This window comes from Eurytemora carolleeae, unplaced genomic scaffold, assembly GCF_000591075.1.
Source record: "Eurytemora carolleeae unplaced genomic scaffold, Eaff_2.0 scaffold453, whole genome shotgun sequence".
NCBI classification, from domain to species: Eukaryota; Metazoa; Arthropoda; class Copepoda; order Calanoida; family Temoridae; genus Eurytemora; species Eurytemora carolleeae.
Window position 1 is genome coordinate 78,779 of NW_019396460.1, and position 17,145 is coordinate 95,923.

The window sequence follows — 17,145 nt, forward strand, 5'->3', positions numbered from 1 at the left end:
TATATTAATTTTCTGCCCGGAGGCCTTAGAGTTAGAAGTAACCCATGAAAAAAAAGACTTCACAGATAAATATTCCTATCTTAGGAAACTATTGTTAACTTTATAACAATCATGCTCAATTTATAGTAAATTTGATTATAAATGTGACATGCAAAAATTAATCATCATGTTATAATGTTGAATTAATGTTTTAATGGTTCCCAGATTTTCTCCAAACCTTTAGGATACGCTCATCCATTTCACTTGTGAACATTTTCTCTTTATATTCAATGTAATTTGTAGATCAAAAATTTTGCGAATTTTATAAATAAAAAATGTCGTGGATTTTCAAAGTTTCAAAACTCGAATTTTGTGAAAGGCAAATTTTTGAAAATTCGATCATCCATTAACCTTCCCTGGGGTCCCGTGAGGTCCCACAAAAAAGTTGGGCCTGATCGGTTCAGCCGTTTTTACGTTCATTGGATACAAACAAACAGACAGACAAGCAAAGTGTATATATAGATTTCTAGAACAATAAGCTTACTTTGAATGAAAACAAATTCGAAATTTTATTTTTTGCCTGCTTTGTCAAATTTAAAAAGCGTGTTATGTGCGACGTGCTGAAATGTTCCATTTTTCTAATCAAAATACTCTGTTTGCATTGAGAGGGAAAAGGAAGAATCTTGTTAATCTCAGAAGAAGGGGAGTAATTTGGTTTAGTATCCTATACTGTGTTTAGGACTGGGAATCCTTAATGGAAAAGATCGATCCTTCACAGAAACAAAAGGAATTCTGAAGAATGATGCCTTCGTTTTAAAAAATTAAGTGTTAAATACCGTGACAACCAGAAAACAATGCAATAGGAAGACGACTTTTAAGCAATACTCGTATTTTATGTTTATAGAAAGCAAATAGTTTTTCTACTAGACATAACTAGAGTATAAAAGTCGTCTTCCTATTTTATAGTTGTATGGTTATCACTATATAGTCAACAATAAAAAAAATTAACGCTTATTCACGTTAACGAACGGCTGGAACTGTTCTCGATCATTGACACAAAGAACGGAACAGAACGACGATTGAAAAACTGGAAATAGACCAAACGATCCAGCTGAAGGCCCTTCTTAAAGATAAAAAGGACTATGCCTAGTCATTTTGGTAGCTTAAAGTCTGTATTTATTCTGTACTACTGCCTCAGGCTTTAAATAAGTCAGTTTTAAAATTCGGTGATGGTGATGGACCAAACCTCTGTAGAGTAAAAAAGTAGATGTATTGTTGTCGATTAAAAAACTGTTCACATATTACTATAGCGTCCATACAAATTCGGAAAGTTGCAACATTCAACTCGGATCGTAAAATAATCAATTAAATTCCAAACAAATCATTCAAATATACAAACAATAGTCATCAATTATTTTTTGACGCATACATATATAGTTATTATTTCATAATATATTTTTTTTTTTTTAATAGTATTTCCCTGGCGCTGGATTTTCGAACATTCCTGGAAAATATGTAAATGTCAAAAAAGGTATCGCCTAACTCAAAGATCATGGAAGATTAAATTCAATTCAGACTTTTTTCTTTAAATTTATCTTAATTTTTTTGGATAGAAAATTTTTAGAGTTTTATTAAAAAACTTAAAAACGTTTTCGGATAATTTTAAATCAATTAATTTCTAGTATTCCTCTGATTGTGTCATGTTCGAGTTACAACAGTACATTTTAACTTTTTCCCAAATCATGGATAAAGTAGAAATCCTATTTTTTCTTTGAAAATTGACAATTTTCAAGCGTGGAATTTTTTTCATAAAAATGACTTGCATTGATCATGATTTAGCGAACAAAATGAAAATCGCACTCTTTAAATCTTTAATCTTTAAATCTTTAAATCTTTAAATCTTTAAATCTTTAAATCTTTAAATCTTTAAATCTTTAAATCTTTAAATCTTTGAATCTTTAAATCTTTGAATCTTTGAATCTTTGAATCTTTGAATCTTTAAATCTTTAATCTTTAAATCTTTAATCTTTAAATCTTTGAATCTTTAAATCTTTGAATCTTTAAATCTTTAATCTTTAAATCTTTAATCTTTAAATCTTTGAATCTTTAAATCTTTGAATCTTTAAATCTTTAATCTTTAAATCTTTAATCTTTAAATCTTTGAATCTTTAAATCTTTGAATCTTTGAATCTTTAAATCTTTTATCTTTAAATCTTTAATCTTTAAATCTTTAATCTTTAATCTTTAAATCTTTGAATCTTTAAATCTTTGAATCTTTGAATCTTTGAATCTTTGAATCTATAAATCTTTAAATCTTTGAATCTTTAAATCTTTAATCTGTAAATCTTTAACCTTTAAATCTTTGAATATTTAATTCTTTAATCATTAAATCTTTGAATCTTTGAATCTTTGAATCTTTGAATCTATAAACCTTTAAATATTTGAATCTTTAAATCTTTAAATCTTTGAATCTTTGAATCTTTGGATCTTTGAATCTTTGAATCTATAAATCTTTAAATCTTTGAATCTTTAAATCTTTAAATCTTTAAATCTTTAAATTGAGGATTACTTGAAATTACGTACCAGTCCCTTTAATAATGAAATGCGGGGAAATATTTGTTGGGGTGGGGGGAGGGCAGACAAAAGAATATATGTAAGGGAGAAAGATGTGTTAAAAAAGGGCAGGGCCAAAAGATGTGGCATATACGTAACCTGGGGGGAGGGGGATTTAAAAAATGGAGTGGGTGGGGTCACGGTAAACAAGAGGCCCTGCTTATTTTAAATATTTATGAAATATGGTCTATCACGCTATCTATGACGGATTTCGAATCATACAGCAAAATATTACTAAAACCAAAGACTTTGCTAATTATAAAGACAAGGCGTTGGAAATTTCTCCGACTATTGTTTACGCCAGTACAGCTGTATTTTGACGTCATTGGTTATTTTGGTTGTTTGAGAGTCGAACGATCGACATTAAAACTTAGATATTTAACACAATTGTGAATGTTTTGTGCTAAAATTTATCTAAAATTAATGATACTAATTTGTATTTTAAAATCTATTTAATCATTTGTTGGATACGAGGATCATCTGGTGAATTATAGCTGAATTTGTGATAAAGTTACGCATCTATTTTGTATCAAAAATAGCTGATAATTCTTTGTGAAAATTTTCAGATGTCGTCAAATATTTTTTCTGAGGTACTATGGAATGGAATTTTAGGGGATGAAGAAGAGAGGGGACCAGAAATGTCCAATATTATAAACGGTAAATAAATTTGGTGTAAATGTCGTCTTCTGTTTAATCTAGGCAAAGAAAAAATATTGCATAAATTAATGTGTTAATCTTATTCTTCAATTGATTTATGGGGATTTTGTTTCAAATATATCCACCATTAAAGAAAAAATATCACAGAAAGTTTCTTTAAAAATGCGAATTAAAGGACGAACTTTTACTTAGAAGTCTTTTAAAATTGATTAAAATAGTTTTGAGTCATTAGTTATTGGAGTATTTTAAAGACGGAAAAAAATAAATACATTGGTGAAAAAAAACTTAAAGAATACGAAGACGACTTATAGACTCAATTTACGATTAAATAGTTTAATGAACGTTAAAATACCTCTTTTGAGCGAACAAGTAGATTGTCTAATTATGAATTATGTCATCTGCAAATTCCATAGTTTTATGTAAACAAATTCTTTGAATAATTCTGATAAATTCAGGTCCTTCAGTGCCAATCAAAGCTCCAACATGTATAATACAGAGCTGCAATCCAAGAGTAGGAGGATCACGGTTTAGATTTCCAGCAAATCCCAAAAGAAAAAAATTGTGGCTGAAGGCCCTTCATTTAAATCAAGAGTATATCACAGTAAAAGATCCAAGAGTATGTGAAAAACATTTCAAACCCTCTGATTTTAAAAGTAATTTATAGTATAATAAATATTACGACGTTAATTTTGTAATTCATTTAAATCAGGTAGAGAGAGAATTCCTTCTTAAATGAAAAAAATGAGATAATTAATTACTGTTAAAAAGTACAAGGTTACAATTGCATAAAAGATATAAGACTTGATTGATGTATGGTTGAAATTTAAATACCAAGATCTTATAGGTTATTTTTTTTTATAAACAATTAATACTTCAAACCAAAAGTAAATGTTCTCAGGGACTGATTATATTTGTAATTTCAAGTTACCAAAACATTAAAGGTTCTAAAAACAACGGTACTTTTATGGACTAGGGACAAATTAAATATTTCAAGATAGAAAAACTAAAATGGTTTCCTTGTTTTCCTTTTAAATAACTATTTAATTCATTACAAAAGACGACATTATGAAACGTCAACAGGGTAAATATATACCGGATTTCTGGAGAAGACGACATTACTTACTATCTATGGTAACCCGAGAAAATGCGTCAAATTTGCGTAGATTTTCTGATGCGCTATCTTTAATTAGCAAAGTCTTTGACTAAAACTATTTAAAAACAGACGTACAGGATGCACTTTGTAGTAGTTAGTTGTACGCAAGAAATATAGTTCCTTGGTTGTACGTAAAGTGATAAAAGGGAGGGGGGGGGGTAGATGACCGTTGAAACGAGGAGAGAAACGTAGCTAGGGTTTCCAGCGAAAGAAAGCTTTCGCAAAAAAATGCGGAAAATTTTATTTTGTATTTCGCAAAGCTTTTTGGCGAAATTTCCACATTTTTTCTATGAAAGGAATGCAAAAGAATGCGATATTTTCGGCGAAACAAAAAGTTTTCGTTAAAAATTTTCTCGATACGTTTCCATTTGGCTGGAAAGCCTAGGTTCGTAGCTGACAGAAAAGAGATAATTATGATTTATAAAAACTTTCTAATTGTTTTTCTTCTGACGTAGAATAATTATCAACCAGACATGTCAGACAGTTTAGTATTGGTAAAGTAAATAAAATTAAACCTAACACACATTAGTTTAAAACCTAGGTGCAGGGGGGTTGGTTGTAATCTACAGTAACCACGGGCGTATTCAGAAATTTGTCCAGGGGGGGGGCTTATTTTTTATCTTTCTAGGGGGGGGGCTCCGGACCCGTTGGGGCCCGAAAACCCCATGAAATCAATAGATTTCACTGGTCCAGGGGGGGCTGAGCCCCCGTAGCCCCACCCCTGAATACGCCCCTGACAGTAACCCTGGGCCTACAGTTTAAGATTTACAACGGTATCCTGTCAGACAAGACATTCTCTTGATTTCCATTTACAGAATTTAATGAATTTGAGCCGTGTCTCAAATCCGCTAAGAATCGGTTTCAATTGAGCGCCGGCTTAAATCTTGAAACGTATATACAACTTTAAGTGGAACCAACCATTTTTGAGCCGCGTCTCAAATTTAAGCCGTAGCTCAATTTTTTTAATTCGGCCACCGATTTTACAGAGAACCAACAATTGAAAATAAACAATGTTTTAAAGTTCAAACTAAAGTTATTTTATTGAACTTTTAGTTTTCAATCATAGCTCCTTTTTCTGAAGAACTATCGGGAAGTGAACAAATATAATTTCTAAAAAAAAATAGATTTTATTCTCGAGCTGGGACTTAGTTTAAAACTAGAAGATCGCTTCAAGGTCACAACTCAGTACTCACAAAGTGTACCAGTAATTTAAAAAAAAATATAAAATTTTTGTTATGCTGAAAAAAGCTTATATCTAGAAAAGTTGAATACAGGAAAATACTTCATGGTGACCTAAAACTCTAAAAATTAAACAATTTAATCAAATTTTGTATTGTTTCTTTCATTTTGTTTTTGAAAAATATGGTATACAATTTTGCAAAGAAAAAAAAAACAAAGGTATTTAGTTTTTGCCGCACAAATACATTTTTTTAATCGCTAAATCGTTCAATCCGATTTAACCTTTGATATTTCAAACTTACACAATTAGATTTACTGAATTTATAGTTTGAATTAACCAAGGTCTACAAAATCAGGTTGTCCAGATAGAGAGATTAGAAATTTAGAGTTTGTTGTAAAAACTCAATTTCTTTTAAAGTAAATTCCGTCTCTGAAGTCTCATCCTTTGTGTTAACATATAAAGTGTTATTTTCTTCTGATGTTCCTCGATACAAAAGTGACTTGCGCATTTCAGCTGCAGAACAACATACTGGAATTGTCAGAATTAAAACCTAGAAAATTGACAGTAGTTTTCATATTACTTATCAGATAAAGGTTTAAAGGGTTCTGTTGTAAATCGGACATTGCCATCTTTGCATGAAGGGTCGATCACTTGAAATAACGCTTACAGTGCCCTTCAAACGTCAAATATGTGAAAAATTTAAAAATATCTTTAAAGATATTTTAAAGATATTTTTGAGGTTCATGCCATGGTCAGAATTAGAATCAGAATTAAAGATATTAAAATGGATGAACATTCTTTTCAAGGAATTAAGTCTTTGTCTCAAACTCTGATTTTTTAATCTCGTTCTTTGTCGTAGACCTTAGATATTTCAAACTATGAATTCTTTTGAATCAAGTGATCTTAGTTTAAAATATGAAAGGTGTACACCATCAGGTTGCATTGATGTAGGAATCAGAAAATTTGAGTTTGAGGAAAAAACTCCTTTAGATAAACTATGCCTGGTAAATCTAGAGGAGTGGGAGAGAATGAGAAGATAGTTCTGCTCTTCAACAAATATACAAAGGAACGCATGTGCTCAGAATATCCTTTTTTCTTTTCTAAACCTAAAAAAACAGCTTGGGAACCCATCATGGCCAAGGGGATTTATAGTAAGTCCCACCGTTTGCCCGCCCTTTGTCGTAAATTACGATTTTAGTTTTTTTTTCTCCGTCAAAAGTGGACCTACTCAACTTAGAATCTCAAAACCAAGCTAAGAATATTCCCGTGAGTCTCCCGAGTTCCCCGATCAAAGTTAAGGCAAATCAGTCCAGGGGCGTCTGAGTTATGAGCGGACAAAAGTGTTCTCCTGGGGGTGGATTTGCTTTGTTGTCCCAGCAGAGGAATATCTAGAATATTGATCAGAGAAAGGGGACACTCTGGAGGATCGGTTATCCAAAAATGCTTTTTTTAGACAATGCAAAAACCAAACAGAACCCTTAAACATGATTCAGAACGTATTTCAAAACGATTTTATGAACTTTAATGGTAGTTTAATGGGGTTAAGAAGGGAAAAATGAATATTTGAAGGGTTATGACATGTCCAAGCGGGAAAAGACCATAAAGACCCCAAAAATGGTTGAAAATATTGAAAATTGTTGAAACCATATATTAGCAAGGGTTCAAGAAGTATGTTTGCCAGTCAGTCTGCGATGTACCTGTACTTTGTAAACAAAGTTGTAAAGCAAGATTAAAAAATGACAAAAATTTGGACATTTGTCCAAAAGTCTCTGACATAAGCCCCAAAGGGATGACATTGATTATGTATCTCGTTTGTAAATCAAGGCCAGAAAACTCCTCAAAAGTCCTTCATACATTAAATACTTGACCTATCTTTTCTTTGTTCTTAAAGGGTCTGAAACAGACTTTGTTGGATCAAGTTTGGAACCATAATTTTTCTTGCTGTGACGAACGGAGCTGATACACTTCGGGAGAACGCTCATTACAATTACTACAAAGATCTGATTGAGATGAACTGATCTGAAAAATAATCCAGTATGAATATAGTGAACTTAAAAAAAATTTCAGGGCTGAGACTTCTTCCAGTACCTCAAACTTTTTAGCAAAACTTATTGATTACACCTTGTAGATATTGAAAGGAGTATATTTGCAATCCTGAAAATTTATAACACTGCATGATTCAATTGATGCTTGTGATAAAAGAAAACTGTGTGCACTTAAAATCAATAACAATTAGATTATACCCTGCAAGCCAATTTACGTAACTTAAGTGTAAATATATTTTGTATATGAAATGAAATTACAATATTTTTATAAAGTCAAGATTTTTTCAATACTTTCAAATCTAAAGAGTTAAACTCCTTAATTTAAAAGTTTCATGTTGCTTTGGAGTTAAAGTACTGAAACTTAATCCCTATTTATTTATAGGTTTTGAATTCTATATGCTATGTAATGATTGCATCAATGTTTTAACGCTAGATGTTTTGTATATTTCTGCTGAGTTGTATCCTTTTCTGGAAATGTGATCATCTTGTGACAAAGTATATGTCATCTCCCACAGCATCTCAGGAGAACCTGGTTTTTATTCAAGGTAGGTTTACTCTTACAAGATATTGCTGTGTTCGATCAAAAACTCTGATAGAATTTAAAGTGGAAATATTACAATGCACTGTCTCTTAGTAGGTGGATAAAATGTGTAAAAAGCAAAAAATACACTTCTTACTTCTTACTTGGTTCACTAAATGGGCTCTTAGATAGAATCTTTTAAAACTTTGATAAAATCTAAAACTTTTGGAAAAATCTAACAAAGTGCTAAAATATTCAAGAGAATGAATCATGAATATGCCTTTTTGAGGAATTTATTTTTTATCTGAAACTTTGTAACTGGGATGGTTTTTCTTTTGTTCAAATTACAAAAATTGTCAGGCTTATCATAAAGGTTGGCTAAAAACAATTAAAAAAAACAAATATCAAGTAAATTTTCCTTTGCATTTATTTAAAAGTTTTCCTTCCACATTTGTCAGAGGATAATTAATTTCTTTAGTTTTTTTATCTTAATATAGAAAAAAAACTTCAATTATTTCTAATGATTTTTGTTGAACTATTTTTTTTCAGATGCTATTCCAAATCTTAGGATTTCAATTTGCAGAGAGTTCCTTGTTTCTCAATGTAAAAACAAAACTGTTTCCAATGTGAGTTAATTCTAACTTTATTTAATCAAAGTATCTATTCTAAACACAGATTTACAGCCCTGGCTGTACATATCAATATAGGACTTTATTCATGCATGAATATGTTTTAACAAGACCTTCAGGCTTAAATGTATTACTAATTCAAAATTGATGTATTATGAGTATTTTGTATTACATTACCAATCCCTTCTTAGGAGCTTGTATGTGTTTGGAGTAGCAGCAGTATCCCCAGCTATACCTTAAATGGGTCTGAAACCTTGATTGAGTTTTTAAACATGTCAGACACTAAATATCTTGTGTCTGATCTTGTGGAGAGTATTGATGTAATGGATAAGAACAGTTCAACCTGGAGAACAGCGTATTCACATAAAATTGCTACGAACAACTCAGATTTCAGGTCAACTATCAATTACTACTAAAATAAACAGAGGTTAAAACTTTTGGTTGGGATAACACTATAGCCACATTGACTAAAATGGTTATTCACTGTGTAAACTTTTAAATTGAAGGATTAAAAGAGATATAGTGGCTGAGATCTAAAACACAAAGGTGTTGACCTCTGTGTTATCAAAAAATCAATGATTATCTTCAGAATAATCCTTGAAAACTTACTTTTCAGAACTGAAATGTTTCCCTTCGAGGACCAATCAACCCTGCTTTGCCACACTTGGAACCAGAATATCTCCTCACTGTCAAATTTTAGAGTGAAACCATTTTCAGAAATTGGTACAAATAAATCATAAATAACAATGCTAAGAACAAGGATTTAGTTATAGTTATTTGTGAACCTGAAATGTTAATTCTATTCATTTCATTCGAATGAACAACTGAAGAGGTTTATCAATTATAAGTAACTTTAGTTGGGAAATTTTTTTTATGAGTTGTTTAGTCTGAATATTTTTAATTTCTTTTTTTCCAGGTAATGTCTTGATATATTTTCACAATTCTGGTGAATTTCTGCGCAAGAAACTTCGAAGTGAAATGAATACTTTTCCCAGTATCAATTACATAATGCAAGTTGAGCTTGAAATCTCCATCAGTAAGATGTTATCAATGGAGGAAATAAAATGTGGAAAAGAGACTTACTCTTATGATTCTTGCATCCTAAACAGCAATCTTGAAACAATGGAAGAAAAATGCATCCCCCCATTTGCTGTACTCAACCAAACTGGCGTTGAATCTTTGTGCACCAATTTTACAGATGGGGAGGAGGCTTTAACTGTCTTTCAAAAATCCCCTAAAACCTGTAAACCATCCTGCTTTGAAACAGTGGTAAAGTTAAATATGGTCCCAGTTGATGTACTTTTCCCAACCCTTAATCCTAACTCTCCATCCAGTACATCTTTTACTGGATATCTATTTCGAGTCCCAACCAAAGTTGTATCTTCCACGATATTTGGGACTTACACGATTGTTACTTTAATTGCGGAGTTTGGTGGGTGGATGGGATTACTCTTAGGCTTATCTCTTCTTGGAGTTATGAACCACTGGTGGGATAAGTGTAGTGATGAGTTGGAATTTTCTAAGGTTTTGAAAATAACTCCAAAATTACTTATCTATTTAGTATCTCTGGTTTTCATTGGATTGGTTTTTGGCAGAGCATTGCTGCGAATGCTTTATAAAGAAACTGGATTGGATGTTAACATTGAGGAGACCATCTCTGATTTAAGTATATCATTTTGCTCTATGGAGAGTGTTTATTTGAACCAAACATCAAAGGACGGTAAATCTGAGTTAGTATATGTTGGTAACTCATCATCAATCTGGAACAATGACATGAAACTAAGAAGTAAGATTGAATTTATCACTGCTGAACTGAGAAATGGAACCATCATAAACATCTACAAGGAGCGATCCAATATGTCACAGTACATTCTCTACTCAACAAATATCCCAAGGCTCATCAACTATTTTGAGAATTGTCATACTCTTGACTTACAATTTGAAGTACCTGTTAAGAAATTAAGTTTGGTGGCCCAAAAAGAGTTCACTATATATGTACACAAAACTGGGCAACTGCTAAATATGGATTTCAGGCATGGTTTTAATTACGTCAACAGCCAATCCATGCAAACAAGGATAGGCCGTGTCTTTGTGTACAGTACAAGACTAAAATTGAGCATTGAGCTGTTAAGCCTAGGTGCAGTACAGTATAATGCTTATTCCTTAAATTCCACTTTTGATGACTGTGTTTTGGATACCATGTCAAAAGAAGAAGAAACAGAAGCATTCAAACCAACTTCTGTCTTGAAATTGAATGAGTTGAGATTGAATGATGTTAACCTTACTGAGTTTGAATTCATTAAACTTAGGAATGGGTTTCAGCAAGGAGATATCTACTCCTTTTGTGACTATCCGTCTGAAATTGCTAAGATCAGTTATGCTCCAGAAGTTGAAGATAGTATTTTTCATCAGGAATTAATCAACAGACTGCCAACTCCATCCAAAGGTAAAACCATCAAAACTAATCAATCAACAAATAAATCAAATAAAAGAAAAATTTGCTTTTTGTTTTAAATAAATTTAATTATAATTTAGCACATCAAACTCAGAGAAATGAAATTGAGGTTTCCTTCCCTGAAATTTTGATTGTGAGCAAGGTGACCTTTATGCATAAATACTAAAATTAGATGCCAAGATTTGATTTTTTTTTGTTATTTAGATCCAATATAATTTCATTTTACATGAAACTTACAGACAATTCTTCCTACTCTAAAGCATTGTCTAGCATTACATGAGATTACATTTATTTTGTGAAATTTGCCTTTGTTCCTTAGTTTTGTTCAGTACATATGTATATTTTATCACAAGTGTCTCCTGTCTTGAGGGGAGGGGGTAGGTGTGTATAAAATGTTGCTGCATTTTGCATTTGGATTTTATCACAATTCCCATTTGTGTATGTGTTTTTTAACCAAAAATGTCTTACAAGGGATTATATTTAATGATAAGCAAGAATGAGTTGAACCACAAAGACATAGGTCAAATATTTTTTTGGCAGTGATTCAAGCTAAAGAGAAGCAGTTGAACTATGTCCACATGGTTTAACTATGTCACGGTATTTATTAAATCTGGTTCTATAGGCTTATTTTACCTCGGACACTATTACTCTGTTTGCTGAAGTTAGCGGTTGGGTTGGGCTTATCCTAGGATACAGGTTTATCAACTTAATCATTATTAGAAGAATAACAGAAGAAAGCTGAGCTAATCAAATTTTATGATTAAAGGGATGGTAATTTCAAGTGACCCCCCTTTGAAAAGTGGTGTGTCCGATTTACATGACTTCTCTTTAAACCTTTGACTGATCAAGGATGACAGACTTACTCTTATTTATCTACAGAAAGGCTTATCATTGTAGATAACTTTGTTTGCAAACTGGGTTGAATTAAAAAAATAATATATTTACTTTCTAGAAGACCTAAAAATAGATATTTACATTCAAATTTTTGATAACCAGGTTATTCATAGACTAATTGAGTTCACACTATTAAATGTATATGTTAATTTACACTCCAGTTCTCTGGCAATTTGAACACCATTTCAGAGATAATTAGTTAAAGCTGTACCATTGTAAATTAGGCTTTCCACTCTTTGCATGGGGGCCCAGGGGTCACTTGCATGGGGGCCCAGGGTTCACTTGCATGGGGGCCCAGGGGTCACTTGCAATTCTTGATATAGTCCCTTAAATATGGATTTCATGCACTCTTGAGACTTGTTGATTGTTTAAAGCCCTATTTTGAGCTTTTTGAGAATTTTTTTTTATAAAGATATTTTTAAGTATCTGAACTTAGAGATGGGCACATTCAACTTTTTTTCAGTTTGTTTGTTTATCTTTTGTGAACAACCCACTTTATTAATTTTTTTTCCATTGTTCAAAAAAAATTATTTTGTTTATTCTCAAAATTTATCTTTCATTTTGCATCTTTTTTATCACTGAACGATTGTACAGTAAAATCGTTTGTTCAAGAAAATCGATGTTATAATGAGTTTTAAATTGTTTTTTAGTTTATTATAAAAAATTGATAATTTCTCTGATAAATCCATTTTGTTCATCCATACTTTGGTTTTTTTCACAAAAAATTTAGTTTGTTCTCAAAAATTTTGTTTGTTCAAAAAACGATGCCCATCTCTATACTGATGTCCAGACTAATTGATGTTTTAAGCTTACTGAACGTGGGTCAACTGCTACAAGATGTTCTGTTGAAGCTGAGTAGGAAACTATCTAGATTTATCTATTGGATTGTTTTCCTAATCCTCTCACTTGGTATGCTTTACGTTGTTGCAACATCAATAGAAAAGGTTAGGGCCGGATTTCAACAATCTGAAAGAAACTGTTCTTGTAATTTCAAGAAACCCTCTATATTTAAAAATATTTTTTTTCTGAGATAATGGTGGATATAACTTTTTCATCTAAAATTGTATTGTTTTCAATTGTGTTTATCTTTAAGAATAAAAGTCACTGTCAACCTGCTTCCTACAGTAAGGCAGAGTGAGAAAGGTTAAATGTTAGGAAGCACCACATTTACGTGGTTTGTGAAGGTAGATTCCTCCTCCTGCGTCCATGTTTCTCTCTTATTTTCTTGAACTTGCAGGGAATAATATAAAAATGCTAAAATAGAGGTGAAACTTAAAATTACCCCAACAGTTCCTTCAAGCTGAAAAACTGAATTTTTGAATTTTAGAATAATTTGATAATTCTGAATAGGTGAAAGGTAATCTGACTGGTGCAAATATAGGATTCCATGATTATGACGAGATTGTAAATCTTTCTGTCACGGCCTGCCGGAAAATGACTCTCGGGGATGAGGGGGATAGAGTCAGTTCATTGATCTCTGTTGAGCAGAAACTCCAAAGCCAAGACTGGAAAATCCTATACGAAGCCAATAAGAATGAGACTGCAGGGCACAACTCTACTTGGATTGATAAGGGGTATCGGATCTGCAAAACTTTCATCTTAAAGGGGAGATTGTTCACAAGCTAAACTTTGATATAAAAGCATTTTTTTGCTAAAGTAATGCCAACCTTATTAAATTTTTAATCAATACTTGTTATCCCATTTTCTGTTAAGTTGAATCAGTAAAATTAAGATGTTGACATTTTTCTTTTCTAGGAAAGGTATTTTGATTACCCTCACTTGATGTAAATAATTGATTTCACTTTAGCAAAAATGCTTTTTTCCTGCATTTTAGAATTCAAAGCACAAATCAACAGCTTGCAAAGTGTCCAAATGATCCTACCCTTGCAGATCCAAGCAACCATGCTTAGGGCTCTTAGCAGGGTTTGTAAAACGCCAGCCAACAGACTGATTGATTGGCAAGTTTATGATTCAAATTATAAAACAGTTCTTGAACTATTCTCATACTTGTGAACAAGTTGAAAACAATGAAATAATTTTCTCTTCCATAACTTTCTATCCCTTTCTGTGAATTAATTAAATTATCAAGGATTCTTACTTGTTAACAACTTTAGCTGTTATCAAGTTATATTAATTCTGGTAAAAAACCATTTAGCTGTGAACTGTCCCTTCCAGGGTGAAGAAGTCCGTTTATCCTTCAAGCAAGCTGAGATGCAGTTTGAAATATTTGTTCATCAAACTGGTTTGTTCAGCTCCGGACTTGAGGTTATGGTGTCCAGGGATTGGATAAACTATGATACCGTAGCACTGATCAATGCTAAACAATTGACCCAGATTGCCAATGATAGTTTATGCTCCGATCAAAAATTGTTTGATCAATGTAAAGAGAAATATCTTCTAGGTGTTGTAAATGATACTATAGGTTGCACCCCCAGGTATAATTTCAGTGTTCTGCTAAACATGAAAAATTCTTGACAAAAAGAAAATAGTCTGGTGTTCATGATTCTAGTTTTAACATGTATTAAGCCCCTTTTCCATTGTAATATCTTTTAAATGTGGCTTTTAGATGAACTATGATACTGCAGCACTGCTCAATGCTAATAAATTAACCCAGATTGCCAACGACAGTTTATGAAAATATGAAAACATAAAAAATTCTTGACAAGCAGAAAATAATGACATGACATCATCTAATAGGCCCTTTTCTGAAGTATTAATCTTATCTTTTCACTGTGGCTTTTCAACTCAACTCTGTACTCAACAAAAAACAATAATTCTTGCGTATTTTTTTGTTTAAATTATGTAAATTTTTAAAAATAAGAACTGGCAACATTTTTAAAACAAAATTTTTCAATTCTGACTTCATTAACGATGACACGCTAAAGCAGTTTTCGTTTAGGAATTCAAGTATATACGTCGGATGCAATAGTTTTGAAATGAAACAGAAGTCCTATGTAGAGTTTGGGAAAGCTACGAATGATGATTTTAAGACTGGAGAAGATACATGTCTCCTACCCTGCACAATCAGCCTCATTCAGCTCACCCTATTTTCACAAAGGAAACCAGTAAGTATATTTAAAAACCATAAAACCCAGCATGGTTGATTGATTATTTGAGGGCAAACAAATATTCCCTGAAAGAATATAATTTTAGTGGTTAAATAAGAACTAAATAGCAGAGTCTTGACTATATCTCAACTGCTACCTATAAGCTTTTCTTGTGCTGCTTTGATTGAAAAGATTGTGTCTTAAAAAGGGTCTATTTCAAGCCGACAAAGAAAGCAGTACTCTCTCGGGCTCTACTAGTTCACTAAATGTAGATGCTAGGCAACCAAGGAGGTTATAGTATATATAGATCGAGTGATGATGTACGCTAATTCTTTACTTATTGTAAAGGCCATGTATTCCACTTACAAAGGTTAATCTGTATATTACAGTACTCGGGGTGATTTCTAAAAATATTTATTTACATTTAAGCAGAAATAAGTTTTCAATCCAAAAACTTAATAAACCCGTAGAGTGTAGACATAATTTTAACTTTTCCGTTAAATAGAGAAATAGAGTTCACAATGGTGCCCTTAAAGCTCTGTTTGATTCAAAGGCACAAGATAATTTTCTCTTTAGAGGTAGATTATTTTAATTGTAATTTCTCTGGAAAGTGACCTGCGGAGTTTGCTAATGAAACAATGGGGGAAATTATCAGAATTTAGCATTGTTCTTTAAAAACTTGTTTCAGAAATCTGCTTGGGGTCCGAAGAATCTAATTCTAAGAATCCCGAGGAAAATTATGACTATTAGGTAGGGGCATATATTTTTAAAGAAATAATACTTATTGATATAACTCCATAGCTCATTAAAATCTGTAAATTTTTTCAATGTAAAATTGTAAAATTATTTCAAATGTTTTAAATATGTATGAAAAAACGTAAAAAAATTAAGAACTTTTTGTTTCTAATTAAACATAATTTTTCCATTTAATCGTTGATTGTTCATAAAAAATTAGACAAAATAAAAACACGAGTAAAACCATAGATTAATGAACAATAACAGATAGGATACTATAAGTAATCCTTTCAAAATTTAGGGGTTTTTCGTTCATTATAATCCTGAGTCAGAAGCCCAAAGGAGTTCCACGCAGGCAGCTTTGACTTACAAGACAGAGTGAGAGAGCATGCAGTATGCACACCAAGTGAGGAACTCATTTTGGCAACGGCCTCAGGGTTTTTGTGAACGAAAAACCCAAAAATCTTAAAAAGACGACATCTATAGTGTCCTATCTGTTATCGTTAATTAATCTATGATTAAAACCAAGGAGTGGATTTATCTACACAGTTTGGGAGTTTGCAGCAGAGTTCGGGGGCTGGAGTGGAGTGCTTCTAGGAAATGGAGTATTTTATTAACAACTATAGCTTTAGTAACTTTATATATATAAACTAGCTTGGGAACCCAGCTTTTTCTTGAAACTAGATTTTTCCCATAAAAGTAGTCCTACCCTATAAAGATTCGTTTTCAAATGCGTATTTGGCGTAACAAATCTTTATTTTGGTAAAATTAACAGTCATGTTACAGTGGTTCCCATAATACTTTTAAATCACACGAATTCATTTACCTTAAAAAGTTTATTTTAGTAAAACTATTTACTTTAAAACAACATCCAGTTTACTTAAAGATTGTTCTTTCTATTCCAGAGTTTTTCATTTTTTTCTAAATACGCCCATTTTTCTTCTTCAAGGATTCAGCAGTCTAGATCTATTGGAGGCGTTCCTGTTATTATCTACATATTTATCACAGATCATTTATCAATTTTGATCAATTCTATGGATCAATTGTTCATGCAATTATCTACATATTTATCACAGATTATTTGTAAATTTTGATCAATTCTATAGATCAATTGTTCCTGATATTATCTACCTATTTATCACAGATCATTTATCAATTTTGATCAATTTTATGGATCAATTGTTCATGCAATTATCTACTTATTTATCACAGATCATTTATCAATTTCGATCAATTCT

General features: G+C 31.8%; 2 protein-coding genes and 1 long non-coding RNA gene across 3 annotated transcripts; all 3 read left to right on the forward strand.

Annotated features, from left to right (window-relative positions):
- The first annotated feature begins 3,071 nt into the window (after positions 1–3,071).
- On the forward strand, positions 3,072–3,936 carry LOC111703702 (uncharacterized). The gene is made up of 2 exons (XR_002765671.1): positions 3,072–3,249; positions 3,705–3,936. It is a non-coding gene; the product is annotated as an uncharacterized LOC111703702 (long non-coding RNA).
- A 4,134-nt stretch (positions 3,937–8,070) lies between these two features.
- On the forward strand, positions 8,071–13,751 carry LOC111703689 (uncharacterized). The gene is made up of 9 exons (XM_023475721.1): positions 8,071–8,172; positions 8,697–8,773; positions 8,968–9,170; positions 9,393–9,499; positions 9,693–11,222; positions 11,312–11,373; positions 11,854–11,927; positions 12,934–13,069; positions 13,476–13,751. The coding sequence occupies exons 1-9, from the start codon at positions 8,127–8,129 to the stop codon at positions 13,749–13,751; spliced, it is 2,511 nt and encodes an 836-aa protein (XP_023331489.1). The 5' UTR covers positions 8,071–8,126.
- A 555-nt stretch (positions 13,752–14,306) lies between these two features.
- On the forward strand, positions 14,307–16,697 carry LOC111703706 (uncharacterized). Its single transcript, XM_023475735.1, has 4 exons — positions 14,307–14,560; positions 15,025–15,190; positions 15,861–15,922; positions 16,437–16,697. Exons 1-4 carry the CDS (start codon positions 14,337–14,339, stop codon positions 16,522–16,524), a joined length of 540 nt encoding a protein of 179 aa, XP_023331503.1. The 5' UTR covers positions 14,307–14,336; the 3' UTR covers positions 16,525–16,697.
- Positions 16,698–17,145: the final 448 nt, after the last annotated feature.